The sequence below is a fragment of the Salmo salar genome, chromosome 12 (genome assembly GCF_965601325.2).
Source record: "Salmo salar chromosome 12, fSalSal1, whole genome shotgun sequence".
NCBI lineage: Eukaryota > Metazoa > Chordata > Actinopteri > Salmoniformes > Salmonidae > Salmo > Salmo salar.
In genome coordinates this window covers 21,643,050-21,659,485 of record NC_138302.1, presented here as the reverse complement: position 1 = coordinate 21,659,485, position 16,436 = coordinate 21,643,050, and the positions used below count along the sequence as shown (strand labels likewise).

General features: G+C 44.5%; 3 protein-coding genes across 3 annotated transcripts in view; 1 reads left to right on the top strand and 2 right to left on the bottom strand.

Annotated features, from left to right (window-relative positions):
* The first annotated feature begins 671 nt into the window (after positions 1–671).
* On the top strand, positions 672–5,524 carry LOC106564424 (galectin-2). The gene is made up of 4 exons (XM_045691004.2): positions 672–853; positions 3,694–3,773; positions 4,265–4,424; positions 4,982–5,524. Exons 1-4 carry the CDS (start codon positions 851–853, stop codon positions 5,126–5,128), a joined length of 390 nt encoding a protein of 129 aa, XP_045546960.1. The 5' UTR covers positions 672–850; the 3' UTR covers positions 5,129–5,524.
* A 3,220-nt stretch (positions 5,525–8,744) lies between these two features.
* Positions 8,745–11,937, bottom strand: LOC106564423 (urotensin-2 receptor-like). The gene has a single exon (XM_014130513.3). It carries the CDS (start codon positions 10,767–10,769, stop codon positions 9,702–9,704), a length of 1,068 nt encoding a protein of 355 aa, XP_013985988.3. The 5' UTR covers positions 10,770–11,937; the 3' UTR covers positions 8,745–9,701.
* A 176-nt stretch (positions 11,938–12,113) lies between these two features.
* The window catches only part of LOC106594511 (arf-GAP with dual PH domain-containing protein 1), a 38,669-nt gene continuing 34,346 nt past the window's right edge, over positions 12,114–16,436 (bottom strand). Inside the window, exons 9-11 of the mRNA XM_045691001.2 lie at positions 15,302–15,373; positions 13,067–13,298; positions 12,114–12,858 (exon numbers count right to left, since the gene is read on the bottom strand). Of these exons, the coding sequence (XP_045546957.1) occupies positions 12,830–12,858; positions 13,067–13,298; positions 15,302–15,373 (333 nt within the window). The 3' untranslated portion in view covers positions 12,114–12,829. The remainder of the gene's footprint in view (positions 12,859–13,066; positions 13,299–15,301; positions 15,374–16,436) is intronic.

Sequence of the window (16,436 nt, the reverse complement as noted above, 5' to 3'; positions counted from 1 at the left end):
TAAGACTTCTGACTCTCTTTGAATGTGTCATATGCACACGTAATATAGTGTGTGCACGATTATAGAAACGCCTTACAGCAAATATTTGAATAAAATATTAAAATACTGTATGGTAAGTAATGTGTGTAGTAGCTATATTGACCACTAGATCGTAGTTTCATTGGTCAAAATACAGTGGATGGACACCTACATTGACTGTACTAGAAAGGATCAAATGAATCACTAAAATGTTTTGTTGTGTAAGACTCAGAAAGACCCTACTACAGGCTGAAAGGGAGAAGAATAAAACGAGAAAGAATGAAACAAGAAAGAGAAAGAAATCAAATAGATAGAGCCCTCCACCCTGTTGAGAAATATGTCCCAAATGGCACCATATTCCCTACATAGTGCACTACTTTTGACCAGAGCTCTATGGGCCCTGATAAAAAACAAATGTCTACACTATATAGGGAATATGGTGCCATTTGGTACGTTCTCTGGCAACTCACTCCAAATATATTTGACTATCTTCCAGTGGAGGCTGCTAAGGGGAGGATGGCTCATACTAATGGCTGGAATAATGGCTGGAGTGGTTTCCATGGGGTTGATACCATTCCATTGACTCCATTCCAGCCATTACTATGAGCCGTCCTCCCCTCAGCAGCCTTCACTGCTTCCTTCTATTGCTTGGTTGGAAATGTAGGCTAGTGATATTCTTGGCCCTGATTGGTCACCACTTTTACAACTCATTCTCTTATTGGCTAGTACACAATTCTAAACCCTGCCCTTTCTACAATACCAGACTGTAAAATGAAAATTGTCTCACTTTTCAGGCTTTTTCTGCTGAGATTTCAGAAAGAAGTCCGCCAAGATGGTATGTATGACTGTAATTCATTCAGAACTATTCTTTTATCAACTTTCTCTGCTTTCAAACTATCTACACACTATAGCATGTCAGATACATTGTTTAAACACCTTCCTTTCAAAGGCAAATCAATACAAGGTAGTGGAACAGGGAGTTAGCTGGTAAAGTTTGTGTGCAGCTCCTGAAACTGATGTTTGGCTTTGATACTGTGTTATCATGATTATTATTATCACAGTACACATAACCTTGGGACAACTGGAATTGAATATGAGTCTGGGATTAAAGGACTTTCATTGACAATATTATTTATTCTACTACAGTGACAGTCCATAAAATCAATATGTGGTTCTTTGCAATAGTGTTCCTTATCTTGATGTACTTTGAATTATTGTGAGTGGTTAGAGTCTGGAGATTAGTTGCATTCAGGGTTGTAAAAAGTAAGAGGATGACACCTGTATATTCTACAGACTTTAGATCAGGGCTCTCCAACCCTGTTCCTGGAGAGATACCCTCCTGTATGTTTCCACTCCAACCCTGTTCCTGGAGAGATACCCTCCTGTATGTTTCCACTCCAACCCTGTTCCTGGAGAGATACCCTCCTGTATGTTTCCATTCCAACCCTGTTCCTGGAGAGATACCCTCCTGTATGTTTCCACTCCAACCCTGTTCCTGGAGAGATACCCTCCTGTATGTTTCCATTCCAACCCTGTTCCTGGAGAGATACCCTCCTGTATGTTTCCACTCCATCCCTGTTCCTGGAGAGCTACCCTCCTGTATGTTTCCACTCCATCCCTGTTCCTGGAGAGCTACCCTCCTGTATGTTTCCATTCCAACCCTGTTCCTGGAGAGAAACCCTCCTGTATGTTTCCATTCCAACCCTGTTCCTGGAGAGATACCCTCCTGTATGTTTCCACTCCAACCCTGTTCCTGGAGAGATACCCTCCTGTATGTTTCCACTCCAACCCTGTTCCTGGAGAGATACCCTCCTGTATGTTTCCATTCCAACCCTGTTCCTGGAGAGAAACCCTCCTGTATGTTTCCATTCCATCCCTGTTCCTGGAGAGAAACCCTCCTGTATGTTTCCATTCTATCCCTGTTCCTGGAGAGAAACCCTCCTGTATGTTTCCATTCCATCCCTGTTCCTGGAGAGCTACCCTCCTGTAGGTTTCAGCTTATCAACCAGCTAATTATTAGAATCAGGTGAGCTAGATTAGGGTTGTAGATGGTAGGATACCCAATAGTTCAGCAGTCTAGAAATATTCTGTGTCACAATATAAATGTGGCTAACTTTGTTGCTTTGAACCACAAGAAATGTACAACGTCAATGGATTCTATCCCCAACGAATTAGAGTTTTTGAGAATTCACTGGAGACTCCACCTGTTTGATGATTAACGTCATAATTGATCTGAGATACAGAGACAGGTGTTGCAGTGTTCCAAGGTACGCCCCAGGTATAGGGTCTAACTGCTATATCTTCTACGTGACTAATACCATGTGATACCAGGGACATTGACCCACTGATACAGAGGACACAATGACTACCATTTATTAGCTCCAACCAATGATTGTTTGAAGGGAGGTATTATGTGAATCTCAATAGCATCATTGACGATGCAGTGTCGCACGCACGCACGCACGCACACACACACACACACACACACACACACACACACACACACACACACACACACACACACACACACACACACACACACACACACACCACACACACACACACACCACAGATTGTGGTACAGACAGAGGGTGTGGTGGGGTCTCACCTCGTCTTTGAATCACCAGTTTCATCCTCTATTTGTTTTTGAGTCTCAGTGTTGTAAACCATTTCTGACTTTACTACCTCCTTGTGACCACTTCGTGACCATCTCAACAGTCAAACATTCAAACAACGTTTAGTTCCCGTTTGCCTGCTTTTATGACCCTGTGTTCTGTATTTTATGACTGATCCCAGATATGATTGTGCAAACATGGCGTGACAATGACCATAGGAGTCGTCTAGTACAAACAGATCTGGGACCCGGATATGGTTTTATTACCCCTGGGTGTTTCACTCACTACCCCAATAAGGTTGATCATTAACACTGAACCAGATAACCTGACCGTAGGTTCTGTTCCCGTGGTTCCATGTGCACCACAGACGTGCTGATACGATTCTGTAAAGCACAGGTGGCTGGTGGCATCTTAATTGTGGAGGACGGGCTCATAGTAATGACTGGAACTGAATGAATGGAGTGGTATGGAACTCATCATGGTTTTCCATGTGTTTGATACTTTTCCATTCACTCCATTCCAGCCATAATTATGAGATGTCCTCCCCTCAGCAGCCTCCTGAGCTGTAAAGTTTATGCAGTAGTACATGCCACAGTTATGGATAACAACGTTTACAAAAACACAAAGGTCATACAAAGTTCATACAGATGTCATTGACACTTCAGGAGGATCAACTAAAGGTTCATAGCTCCATCGTCATGTCAGCTCCATCGTCATGTCAGCTCCATCGTCATGTCAACTCCATCGTCATGTCAACTCCATCGTCATGTCAACTCCATCGTCATGTCAACTCCATCGTCATGTCAACTCCATCGTCATGTCAACTCCATCGTCATGTCAACTGGGCCTAGATGAACATTATCCCTGTTATGGGAACCAAACTCTGCAGACCAATGAGTTTTATTTTCACCACTTCTCATTTACTCTGTCTGCTATTTGTACTGTTGATTTGGCAAGGTAACTGTTTTCTATGAGCTCAGTGCAGTAAGACGCTTATTACTGTGTATTTATCCCATTTGTTAACCCCATAGTTGTCTAATTTCTCCTCTCTTCTTCCTAGCCGTTCCGTGTGGAGGAGATGTCCTTCAAGCAGGGTCAGGAGATGACGTTCACAGGGAAGACCAAGTCTGGAGCCTCTAGGTAAGATCCTGACACTTCACCTTTCAACCCAAACCCAACACAGTGTTTCCCCTAGCATTAGTCCTAGAAACCCACTGCTCACTCCCAAGATTTAGCAGAACCCTGACACTCTTGGTTTCAATTGAATGTTTTGGTGCTTGTAGCCCTGATTGTACTTTTGAGGTATATGGGAAACACTGCAAACAGTGCACGTACAAGTCACTATTGGTTTCAACTATTGGTTTCAACTATTGGTTTCAGTGTTTGTAGCCCTGGATGTCACATTGGGGGCCTTTGCAGCCCACAATATACATACAAGAAGGTTGTCACGGTTATTGACATGGTTTCATTTCAATTTGGCTAAGCAAAATCAAACCACGAGCATAGAGAACTTATTGTGTTACATTTTTTGGGCTGAATTATCATATCTCATTTCCTGTTTCATTTTATCTCTCCCTCCCTCTCTCTCTTTCTCTCACTCTTTCTAAATCTCCCTCCTCCTCCACACATAGTTTCTCCATCAACATCGGCCACGACAGTGACAACTACGCCCTCCACTTCAACCCTCGTTTCACCCACGGACAGATTGTGTGTAACTCTCTGTCTGGAGGAAGCTGGGGAGACGAATTCAAGGAAGGCCACTTCCCCTTCCAGGATGGAGAGCAGTTCAAGGTGTGTGTGTGTGCTCGCGTGTGTGTGTGTGTGCTCGCGTGTGTGTGCTCGCGCGTGTGTGTGTGTGTGTGTGTGCTCGTGTGTGTGTCTGATAAGGTAATAATCACCAGTTTAACATTTGGTCATAGGTCAGTCTGGTCACACAGTCTGTTGACTCCAACTGCAAAATATAATATGTAACGGTTATAGAGTCCACAGTTAGTCTACACTGGGGATTATAACTGCATCTATTGTATAAGTAGGAGATACACGTTTTATAGTTTAGTCATCTCAATGGCTCATAGATTTGGCTCACTAGGAAGCCAGTGTAAGCCCGCCTAACTGTTGAATTGAATCATTACTAATAAGTGATTAACCAGGAGCCATACAAATAAAGTCTACAGAAATGAAGCAGTAGATCATTATAACATGCCTCAAAGATTCTAGCCTCCCATGCCTGACTGCTACAGACTGCAGACTACAAGACACATGGCTGGTAAATTAGATTCTAAACATTTCTCTCTCTCTCTCTTTCTGTCTCTCTCTCTCTCTGTCTCTCTCTCTGTCTGTCTGTCCAGCTGGTCCTCAACTTCACCAATGAGCAGTTCTACATCAAGCTGCCAGACGGTCACATGATGGACTTCCCCAATCGCCTTGGCGACTGCAAGTACAACCACATCATGGTTGACGGAGATGTCAAGGTCATCAGCTTCAAGGTCAAATAGAGGTGGACCTTTAACCTCTGACAGTTGTCTAAATCCTTTGAAACAATACCTGTGAATTTATTTATACCAACTCAGAGCTCTTATTGTGTTCGTTGTGTAGTGAGAGGAAAACCCACTAGGTGGCGCCACTGCCAAACGCACTTCTACCTGAAACCTGTGGAGAGACAATTCCAGATGTGTTAATAAAACCGCTGTGAAAGCAAACAATGTTTTCAATATTTTTATGTGGCCTTTGTACAATCTTTGAATGCTTTTGGTGTGTCCTTAACGAGAGCCTGAATCTTTATTTCCTTACTCACTAGTGTTGGAGATAGAAACACAAGCATTCCGATGCACCTGCAATAACATCTGCAAATCTGTGTACGCAAGCAATAAACTTCGATTTGATTTAGTGTATTCTCTTTTTCTCTTTCCCTCTCTCTCTCGCAAAACTCCCCCATACTCGTATAGCGGTCAGTCATGACATCATCAGAGCGAGACACATTACTGTTTATTAGACTGTAGCCTGGGTGTTAATCCTATTCTGCACACACACACACACACACACACACACACTAGTGTAGCCTGGGTGTTAACCATGGTCTCCCACCATAGAATAATTGACTGTGAACTCACTAGGTCAGTGTACTCACTTATACAGTCTATTGTCACTGTCCTGCCTGTCTGCATGTTAGTCTGTCTCCTGCCTGTCTGTCTGTTTGCCTGCCTCCTGTCTGTCTCGTGCCTGTCTATCTGTGTCTCTGTCTGTCTGTCTGTCTGTCTGTCTGTCTGTCTGTCTGTCTGTCTCCTGGGTGAACTGGAACATCAGTAGAATGAACTCACACTTGGCCTTCTAGGAATTTTAGTAGCTTTTTAGTAGTAGTAGTGGTTGATACCAATTCAATGCTAACTCTCTTTACGACAGATGTTAATCAGTGCTGAGTCATGACTAAGGCTGAGCAACAAGCTATCAAGGATGGCTGGCAGCCTAGCGGATAGGGCGTAAGGCCAGTAACCAAAAAGTTGCTAGTTCAAATCCCAGAGCCGACAAGGTGAAAAATCTGATGTGGCCGTGAGCAAGGCACTTCACCCTAATTGCTCCAGGGTTGTCATTGATCATTGGCTGTGACCTCCCTCTCTGATAGGTGTCTCTGAGTGTCTCAGGGGGAGTTGGGTAAAAAAACACATCCAATTCACACATGTGTATAGGACAATTATGTGCAATACGACAAATATAATTCAGTTAACAGAGGACCAGCTTTTGATTAGATATTGACTGACATAAACTGGACTCAAGTAACTAACTTTCAGTTAAAGTAATTAAGTAAAGAACTGTCAGTTGAAGGACAATTAATATCAATCAACTCAAGTGATTCAGCCCAAATGGTTTGTATACAGTTGAAGTCAAATACATTTAAACTCAGTTTTTCACAATTTCTGACATTTAATCCTAGTAAAAATTCCCTGTCTTAGGTCAGTGAGGATCACCACTTTATTTTAAGAATGTGAAATGTCAGAATAATAGTAGAGAGAATGATTTATTTCAGCTTTTATTTCTTTCATCACATTCCCAGTGGGTCAGAAGTTTACATACACTCAATTAGTATTTGGTTGCACTACCTTTAAATTGTTTAAAACTTGGGTCAAACGTTTTGGGTAGCCTTCCACAAGCTTTCCACAATAAACTGGGTGAATTTTGGCCCATTCCTCCTGACAGAGCTGGTGTAACTGAGTCAGATTTGTAGGCCTCCTTGCTCGCACACGCTTTTTCAGTTCTGCCCACAAATTTTCTATAGGATTGAGGTCAGGGCTTTGTGATGGCCACTCCAATACCTTGACTTTGCTGTCCTTAAGGAGTTTTGTCACAACTTTGGAAGTATGCTTGGGGTCATTGTCCATTTGGAAGACCCATTTGCGACCAAGCTTTAACTTCCTGACTGAGGTCTTGAGATGTTGCTTCAATATATCCACATAATTGTCCTTCCTCATGATGCCATTTATTTTGTGAAGCGCACCAGTCCCTCCTGCAGCAAAGCACCCCCACAACATGATGCTGCCACCCCCGTGCTTCACGGTTGGGATGGTGTTCTTCAGCTTGCAAGTCTCCCCTTTTTTCCTCCAAACAGTTCTATTTTTGTTTCATCAGACCAGAGAATATTTCTCCAAAAATACGATCTTTGTCCCCATGGTGGTTTTGGAGCAGTGGCTTCCGCCCTGCTGAGCGGCCCTTCAGGTTATGTCGATATAGGACTCGTTTTACTGTGGATATAGAAGCTTTTGTACCTGTTTCCTCCAAAATCTTCACAAGTTCCTTTGCTATTGTTCTGGGATTGATTTGCACTTTTCGCACCAAAGTACGTTCATCTCTAGGAGACAGAGCGCGTCTCCTTCCTGAGCGGTATGACGGCTGCGTGGTCCCATGGTGTTTATACTTTCGTACTATTGTTTGTACAGATGAACGTGGTACCTTAAGTTTGGAAATTGCTTTGTAAATTGCTCCCAAGGATGAACCAGACTTGTGGAGGTCTAAAAAAAAATTCTGAGGTCTTGGCTGATTTCTTTTGATTTTCCCATGATGTCAAGCAATGAGGTACTGAGTTTGAAGGTAGGCTTTGAAATACATCCACAGGTACACCTCCAATTGACTCAAATTATGTCAATTAGCCTGTCAGAAGCTTCTAAAGCCATGGCATAATTTTCTGGAATTTTCCAAACTGTTTAAAGGCACAGTCAACTTAGTGCATGTAAACTTCTGACCCACTGGAATTGTGATACAGTGAATTATAAGTGAAATAATCTGTCTGTAAACAATTTCTTTTTAAATTATTTGTGCCATGCACAAAGTAGATGTCCTAACCGACTTGCCAAAACTATAGTTTGTTAACAAGAAATTTGTGGAGTGGTTGAAAAACTAGTTTTAATGACTCCAACCTAAGTGTATGTAAACTTCCGACTATCCAAGCGGTCCAGTCTATGTTGTGGTTGTGTAGGTCCTGTTAGTCTATTTTGGCAGGATGAATAACGCTAGACATTCCTGAGAGACAATTTACAGGACAACACGAAGAGACCTGCCTCAAGGCTTTGGAATGTTGCATCGAGGGACCACATTCCCTGGTGAGAGGCGGCGGTCTGGAGAGTGTGTGTGTGTGGGGAAGGTAGGGGTAGGTGTGGGGGGGTAGGGGGAAGTGTGGGGGTGTAGGGATAGGTTTGTGTGTGTGTGGGGGGGAAGGTAGGGGTAGGTGTGTGGGGTAGGAGTGGGTGGGGGAGTGTAGGGGTAGGTGTGTGTGTGTGTGTGTGGGGAAGGTAGGGATAGGTGTGGGGGAGGTAGGTGTGTGTGTGTGTGTGTGTGTGTGTGTGTGTGTGTGTGTGTGTGTGTGTGTGTGTGTGTGTGTGTGTGTGTGTGTGTGTGTGTGTGTGTGTGTGTGTGTGTGTGTGTGTCTGTGTGTGTGTGAGTGGTGTCCATCATAGACACATAGAGTGAGGAAACTAGCCACCAACGGGAGACACACAGTGCATTCTTTACACTTGCTGATAAATGTGATGGCATGAGTGCCACACATCATACTGTATGTGAAAGTTAACTTACTCTAAAACGTTTGCCAGCAGAGGGCAATATCGTAGTCATTTTACCTCTAAATCAATCTGTCAAAACTTTATTAGAACAATCATGTAATAAAACAATACAAGATGAGAAAACCAACCAAGAACATTAGCTTGACACATTTTTGGCATTAAAGTCGAAGTAAGAAAAGAAAATACATAGTGTCTGGTTAAATGACATTCATATGTGACAAGAAATACAGCAGGCTACATGATGAATGCAAATTAGAATCCCCTGGCCGAATATATGTCAAACAGCTATTGCTGCAGATGTAGGATCTTAATCTGATCACTCTGTTGCAGAACAACTTTCCTGTAATGTGTGAAATTAAACAATTAGAGGATTGAGGTTTAACAAGGCTTTGTGGTATAAAAAGGTTTCTTACATTTTTTATTTCCACTTTGACATTTCAGACTTGATTTTCCCTACGAAAAATCTATCAATCCCTACAAAAAACATCCATTAATTATAATCCACATAATAATTCACATTTCCTGTTGCTGCTGGATTATTTTCCTGCTGTAGCAAACTGGCACAAATTAAGATCCAACATCTGTATAACTATATACCAATAATATTCAGATTATGTAAAAATACAAAAACTACTGAGTTTAGAGTAAGCCATGTTGTTAGGTCAAGTTTATGCCGCACTGATTACTCAAAAAACAATTTGTTTGTTTTGGAGGCTGCTCTTGCCCCAATAGCTATAAAGAAATGTCCTCATGTTTTCACCAAATCCAAGGTACTCCTCAGAGTGAAAAGATAAAAATGCTGTATCAGAAATGCTTTAGCAATAGTGCTCTTGGTGTCACGTCAGAATAACTCCCCCTCTTTTATAGTTCCTGCATGGATGACCTCTCCTCCCCAGGATAAAAAGGATTTAAGTCAAGTATAATAGTTCCTACTTGTGTCACGTCAAAATACTTCCCCCACTTCTCCTATATTTCCTGTTGGGGCTCTTCGGCAGCTGACCCCAGGTCGCCTCTACTCTGATTATAGATCCTGTAGAGGTGCTCCGGCTGCCGACCCCAGGTCTAACCTACTTGACCCTGTGCTCTGACCCTTCTGAGCCAGATAGTCCTTATAGTTTCGGGTCAGGAGGGTGTACAACAAAGGGTTAATACAGCTATTCCCATATGTCAGACACGTTACAAAGAAATTCATGTAACTATGAGTGGCAGGAGACAGAGCCCTGAGGGACTGTGGGGAAAATAACTGTGCCAACTGCCACCCCCAGAAAGGCAGGAAACACACCCAGTACGCCACAACGATACAAAAAATCATTGTTACTACCTTTTGTTTTAAGCCTCGTCTTCTCGCTGAACGGCTGCTTCCTCCCAAGCTAGCCTGAACAGTCCAATAGCGACGTGCTAGGCCAGCGTAGAGACCAACAATGACTAAGCCGGGTAGGAGGACGCTGGTCAGGAACAGGACGGTGAGGTAGGCCTTGAAGGCCTCCTGGGTCCACGTCGGGTAACACATCCGTTTGACGTTCCCGGCCGCGTTCGACTTCCCTTCCCTCAGCCGTATCATAATCATCATGGGTAGTGTCAGGACAAACGCCGCGAACCAGATGACGGCCGCCACTACCTTCCGTCCCCGCGTGCTGGATCGTCGGGCGTCAAACGGCTTCGCCACGGCCCGGTAGCGCTCCAACGACATGGCGACCAGGACGAAGACGCTGGCGTGCATGGTGAGGAGATCGAGACTCAGGAGGACCCGGCAACCGGCCTCGCCGAACAACCAGTCGTGAGCAAAGTAGGTGCAGATGACGAATGGGATCGTAGAGAGGTAGAGGAGGTCGGCGAGGGCAAGGTTGAGTATATAGACGTACAGAGAGCCAGATCGGCGGAGAGCCGCGGAACGCATGATGAAGAGGGTGTAGATGTTACCCGCCACCCCCATGGCGAGCATGATTAGGAGGGTAGCGCCGAGGAGAGAGGTCACCCACAAACCCCCACCCCCGGAGCTACCCCCCCCAGAGACACCGCCTGAGCCCCCAGAACCATGCCCTGACTGGGGGGAGATGGAGGTCACGATGGGCGTCTGGCTCTGGTTCATCGTTGGGGATAGGTTTGAGTTCCTAAATAAGGCCAGTACGTCCCTACAATGAAGTGATAGCTTTACTGGGATAAACTGTTATTACTATTAGTATTCAGAAAGATTTTAAAGAGTTGCTTATGGACTCCAAACGGATTTTAACGTTGGAGTGAATAGAGAATTATTAAGAATGTAAAGCGACTTTCAGCACTGCATAAGAGCCAGTGAAAAACAGAAAACTGTACAGCATTGTTGAGGGAGCTAGCATGTAAGCATTTCACTGCACCTTTTAAACCTGCTGGAAACTGTGAATGTGACAAATAAAATGTGACTTGAAAACACATAAATCGTCTTTGGCCTTCTGACTCTTTATCTAAATTGAATCTAAATCCAATAGGAAAACAGGCCGTGTGTAGTGATGCTTCAACAGTGGCTTCAGTTCCACTACTACTGTTAACCTGCAGTCTTAAGGTGAACCAGGACATGGCTGACAAGTCCACCTCATCGAGTGTCTCTTATCTCCTGATGTTTTCACGTCCCCGCTCCAGCTCCTCCGAGCTCCCATGATCCTTTCCTTCCCGCGGGTACCGGACGGAGCCCCGGCGATACTGTAGAACAGACAGACGCTTCAGTTTCTAGTGGACTTGAACCTCACCGGTGACTTGGGAGTGGAAGAAGCTTGATGTCCTGAGTTGACAGTGTGTTGTCGTTGGTTGGTTTGTGGTGATTCAGAAGCTCTCAGACTGTATCCAGAGGTTAGTTTGTCTTGTGTTCTCAGCTGGCATGGTGGACGGTCATTTATGGTACCTCTCAATAGGTCAATGTCGGGGTGTTCCAATAGAGTAACTGGGGCCCCTTCTAGTGTTTAATTCCAGAGCTCTTCATAAGCGTTTCGTTGTGTCCGTCTTCTTTGATGTCCTTCAACTGCACTCCTCTACTCTCTTTCCCTCTCTCTGTCCTCTGACCCCGTTCCTTCTTTCTCTTTGTCCCCTTTACCTCTCTCCTGCTCTCTTTCTCCTCTCTCTCTCCCCGTCCCCCTCACTCTCTCTCTGTCTCTCTCATATAGGTGTAACCCAGGATGACTCTATGGATTTATGAGCGATTCACCTCAGCCCTGGTCCCGCTCTCTTTAAACACCTGGGTGCAGTTTTAAACACCCCTGGTTGGCTGGCGCTAAAATACACACACACACGCACACACAATGCATTTGACACACAAACGCAGGTACGCACACATGCATGTACAAGGACGCATACAATCTAGCATACATAAACACACACACACACACTGACATATCATTCAATCTCTATATTTCACACATAAACTCATTAGAAGTCTTTTTCAAATAATTTACATACGAGAGGAGACCAATATATGGATTTATTAAAAAAATGGTGAAACTGATGGTTTGTAGTGCCTCAAACGTGATCATTTCTAACCAATCTTCTTCTCTAATGGAAAACACCCTTGACAACACGTATAAAAGCATGACATGGGATAAATGACAAATATGGATCAATCAATGATATATTCCTTGCATGTCTCCTCAGTCTAAATATGTTGTATTATACCTTAAAAGAACAGGGTGAAAATATCTTAGGTCATACAGGATATGTAGAAAGAGAGATGTCATATTCTTGAAACACCACAAGATGGCACTGTCAAAAAAACCCACTAACTGTTTATACACAACCCTAAGAGAGTCGAACATTATCCATCGTTATATTCAAATGTATATCTTACATATCTCCTAACCAAACTCACCCATCAAACATGTCCATTTCTAAGATATTAATAGAGAACTTTAAAAGTAAACATTTAAATTCACATTGACCTGAGACATTAAAATAATGACTTAGTGTAAGGCACAATGGTTAACCATGATGACAGGTCCTGCTGCAGTCTAGTGTGTTTGTACATCTTTCTTTCTTAGGCAAGGACAGTCTAACCTAACTCAAACGTCTTGGTGATCTCCAGGAGGGCAGAGGAGAGGAGGAGGAGAGGAGGAGGAGAGGAGGAATAGAAGACGGGTAGAGGAGAGGAGGATGGGAGAAGGAAGGATCCATCAGGCCACAGGTCCATCAATGCTTGTGTCTGAACATAGCCTCCACTGCAAAACACAAACATCAGGTCAGATGTTTATAAACACTTTATAACCAAACAATAACAGCAATATGTGTTTATAAAGCCTTTATAAATAGTCATAAATGGTCCTCTCTTACTGGAGTCCTCCTGAGGGGACATCGGTATGCTTATAAACACACATAGATGTTAATAAACCCTTTATAAACCCTTAATAAGAGGTTGTAATCTCTTACTGGAGTACTCCTGAGGGGACATCTGGATGCTGATGACATCATTGAAGTGTTTCAGCCAATCCTGTTGCTCAACTTCCGTCTCGCAGGTAAACAGGAAGCTGCGCTCGGGTGTTACTATGGTGATGCCATGTTGCCAGGCGCCGTTGCAGTGGGTTCCGGCGGGAAGGCCGGGGCTAGCGCTGTAACCATGGTCCTGGTGCCCTAGGAAAGCCTCACCCTTGGCAAAGGCATCCTGGCAAGGTAGGGGAGGGAGGGGAGGTAGAGGGGGTGAGGTGAGAGTGAGGTAAGGGAGGGAGGGTGAGGTAGAGGGGGTGAGGTGAGAGTGAGGTAGAGGGGGTGAGGTGAGAGTGAAATAGAGGAGGTGAGGTGAGAGTGAGGTAGGGTGAGGTAGAGGGGTTGAGAGTGCAGTAGAGGGGGTGAGGTGAGGTAGACAGGGTGAGGCAGAGGGGGTGAGGATGAGGTAGAGGGGGTGATGTGAGGGTGAGGTAAGGGAGGGAGGGTGAGGTAGAGGGGGTGAGGTGAGAGTGAAATAGAGGAGGTGAGGTGAGAGTGAGGTAGGGGAGGGAAGGGAGGGTGAGGTAGAGGGGGTGAGGTGAGAGTGAGGTAGGGTGAGGTAGAGGGGTTGAGAGTGCAGTAGAGGGGGTGAGGTGAGGTAGACAGGGTGATGCAGAGGGGGTGAGGTGAGGGTGAGGTAAAGGGGGTGTGGTGAGAGGGGTGAGGTTAGAGTACAGGCGCCAACTATGCCATAACTATTTACAGTCTACACACAACTTAACCTGCCCCGTTACGTTCTGTACAGTATATCCATACAGTTACACTGTAGCGTTGACTTATTCTTAAAACTGCCATTCACTGACCAGCTTCTGTCATGTAAAACCTTTGCAGCATTTATCCTCTAACACTGCTCATGTATTTATATTTTGCTGGCAACAGAGTGCTGCTCAAAGCCTGTCTCTGGCTGGCTACATTGGCTGGCTACAAAACTTGGTCTACTTCAAACAGACAAGGCTGCAATCCCAAATGGTCCCCTATGCCCTTTATAGCGCACTACTTTTGACCAGAGCCTTAAGATTCCTGGTGAAAAGTAGTGCACTATAAAGGGAATAGGGTGCCATTTAGGATGGAGAAGAAGTCTTCAATCTCTTTATTTCCATAAGGGCTCCACACCTCACCAAAGCGTGGCTCTCTGTAACAGCCCCAGTGTGAAACCTTGATGAAGGCAGCTTGTCCTGACGTTGCTTTATTCAACCTATTGCATCTGAGCCATTAGTGTGAAGCTCCCCTTTTCTTCTCTAAAGTGCACTAGTGAGCTATTTGATCTGGCCAGGTCTGGCTCTCCCCAGCGCTCCCCTGTGCTTTCCACTTTCCATTGTTGTAAGTGTGTGATGATTAAAACCAGACTAGCACGCTATGTAGAGCACGACATCATACCAACTCTACAGAATCTCCATAGTGTTACATCTAGCCAATATTAGTTTAGGTGTTGATGTGAGGTGAGTTGAGAGACGGTGCTAGTGAGTTCTCTGCCTCTTTGGAGTCGTGGTTTGGGGTGCGTGTGTGTGTGTGTCACTGGTAGTTTCTGTGTGCAACTGTGCACAGTCTTTGGAGTCGTGTGTGAGTGAGTATGTAAGTGAGTGAGTGAGTGAGTGAGTATGTAAGTGAGTGAGTGAGTGAGTGAGTGAGTGAGTGAGTATGTAAGTGAGTGAGTGAGTGAGTGAGTGAGTGTGTGAGTGTGTGTGTGTGTGTGTGTGTGTGTGTGTGTGTGTGTGTGTGTGTGTGTGTGTGTGTGTGTGTGTGAGTGTGGTTTGATGGTCCTCTGATAGAAGTATCAGATTACTGTCTAGCGAGTCTCCTCTACATAGCAGCTCCTTGTTAAAACTAACAGAGAACATGTTGAACTAACCTGATACAGCAAGAGGAAACTTTATCAGTCATTACGAAGTCCTTTCAAACCTTTTGATATCAATCATATTCCTATAAAACATGAGCTTCTCTCTAGTAACTGGACTGTAAGAGCCTACCTGGGAGAAGTGTGTGTGTGCCTGTGTGTGTGTGTGTGTGTGCCTGTGTGTGCCTGTGTGTGTGTGTGTGTGTGTGCCTGTGTATGTGTGTGTGCCTGTGTGTGTGTGTGTGTGTGTGTGTGTGTGTGTGTGTGTGTGTGTGTGTGTGTGTGTGTGTGTGTGTGTGTGTGTGTGTGTGTGTGTGTGTGTGTGTGTGTGTGGAAACCAGTCTTACCAGGGGATCTTTGTAGTACATGAGACGTCTGTGGTCTAGGGTGAACCAACGCTTCTTAAACCCTTCTGTATGCTGCAGAGAGAGAGAGACAGAAAGTCAGTATATGTCTGCTCCTCCCCCACTGAGAGATTGTTGTCCTCTGTTTGGCATCAAGGACACACAGCAGGTGTATAGATGGATAAGCTACCGCATAGCAACTACAGAAGGATAAGACACCACCAGGACTTCTAATGGCAACTACAGAAGGATAAGACAATACCAGGACCTCTGATGGCAACTACAGAAGGATAAGACAATACCAGGACCTCTAATGGCAACTACAGAAGGATAAGACACCACCATGACTTCTAATGGCAACTACAGAAGGATAAGACAATACCAGGACCTCTGATGGCAACTACAGAAGGATAAGACACCACCATGACTTCTAATGGCAACTACAGAAGGATAAGACAATACCAGGACCTCTAATGGCAACTACAGAAGGATAAGACACCACCAGGACTTCTAATGGCAACTACAGAAGGATAAGACAATACCAGGACCTCTGATGGCAACTACAGAAGGATAAGACACCACCGGGACCTCTAATGGCAACTACAGAAGGATAAGACACCACCAAGACCTCTAATGGCAACCACAGAAGGATAAGACACCACCAGGACTTCTAATGGCAACTACAGAAGGATAAGACACCACCAGGACTTCTAATGGCAACTACAGAAGGATAAGACACCACCGGGACCTCTAATGGCAACTACAGAAGGATAAGACACCACCAAGACCTCTAATGGCAACTACAGAAGGATAAGACACCACCAAGACCTCTAATGGCAACTACAGAAGGATAAAACACCACCAAGACCTCTAATGGCAACTACAGAAGGATAAGACACCACCAAGACCTCTAATGGCAACTACAGAAGGATAAGACACCACCAAGACCTCTAATGGCAACTACAGAAGGATAAGACACCACCAAGACCTCTAATGGCAACTACAGAAGGATAAGACACCACCAAGACCTCTAATGGCAACTACAGAAGGATAAGACACCACCGGGACCTCTAATGGCAACTACAGAAGGATAAGACACCACCAGGACTAAATGTATATATTTTTTTGTCATTTAGCA

Excerpts from the sequence above, each read along its gene's own strand:
- LOC106564424 (XM_045691004.2), top strand. Across the intron at positions 3,774-4,264 it reads ACCAAGTCTGGAGCCTCTAG|TTTCTCCATCAACATCGGCC; the intron begins GTAAGATCCTGA and ends CTCCACACATAG. Across the intron at positions 4,425-4,981 it reads AGGATGGAGAGCAGTTCAAG|CTGGTCCTCAACTTCACCAA; the intron begins GTGTGTGTGTGT and ends CTGTCTGTCCAG.
- LOC106564423 (XM_014130513.3), bottom strand. The coding sequence starts at position 10,769 with ATGAACCAGAGCCAGACGCCCATCGTGACCTCCATCTCCCCCCAGTCA.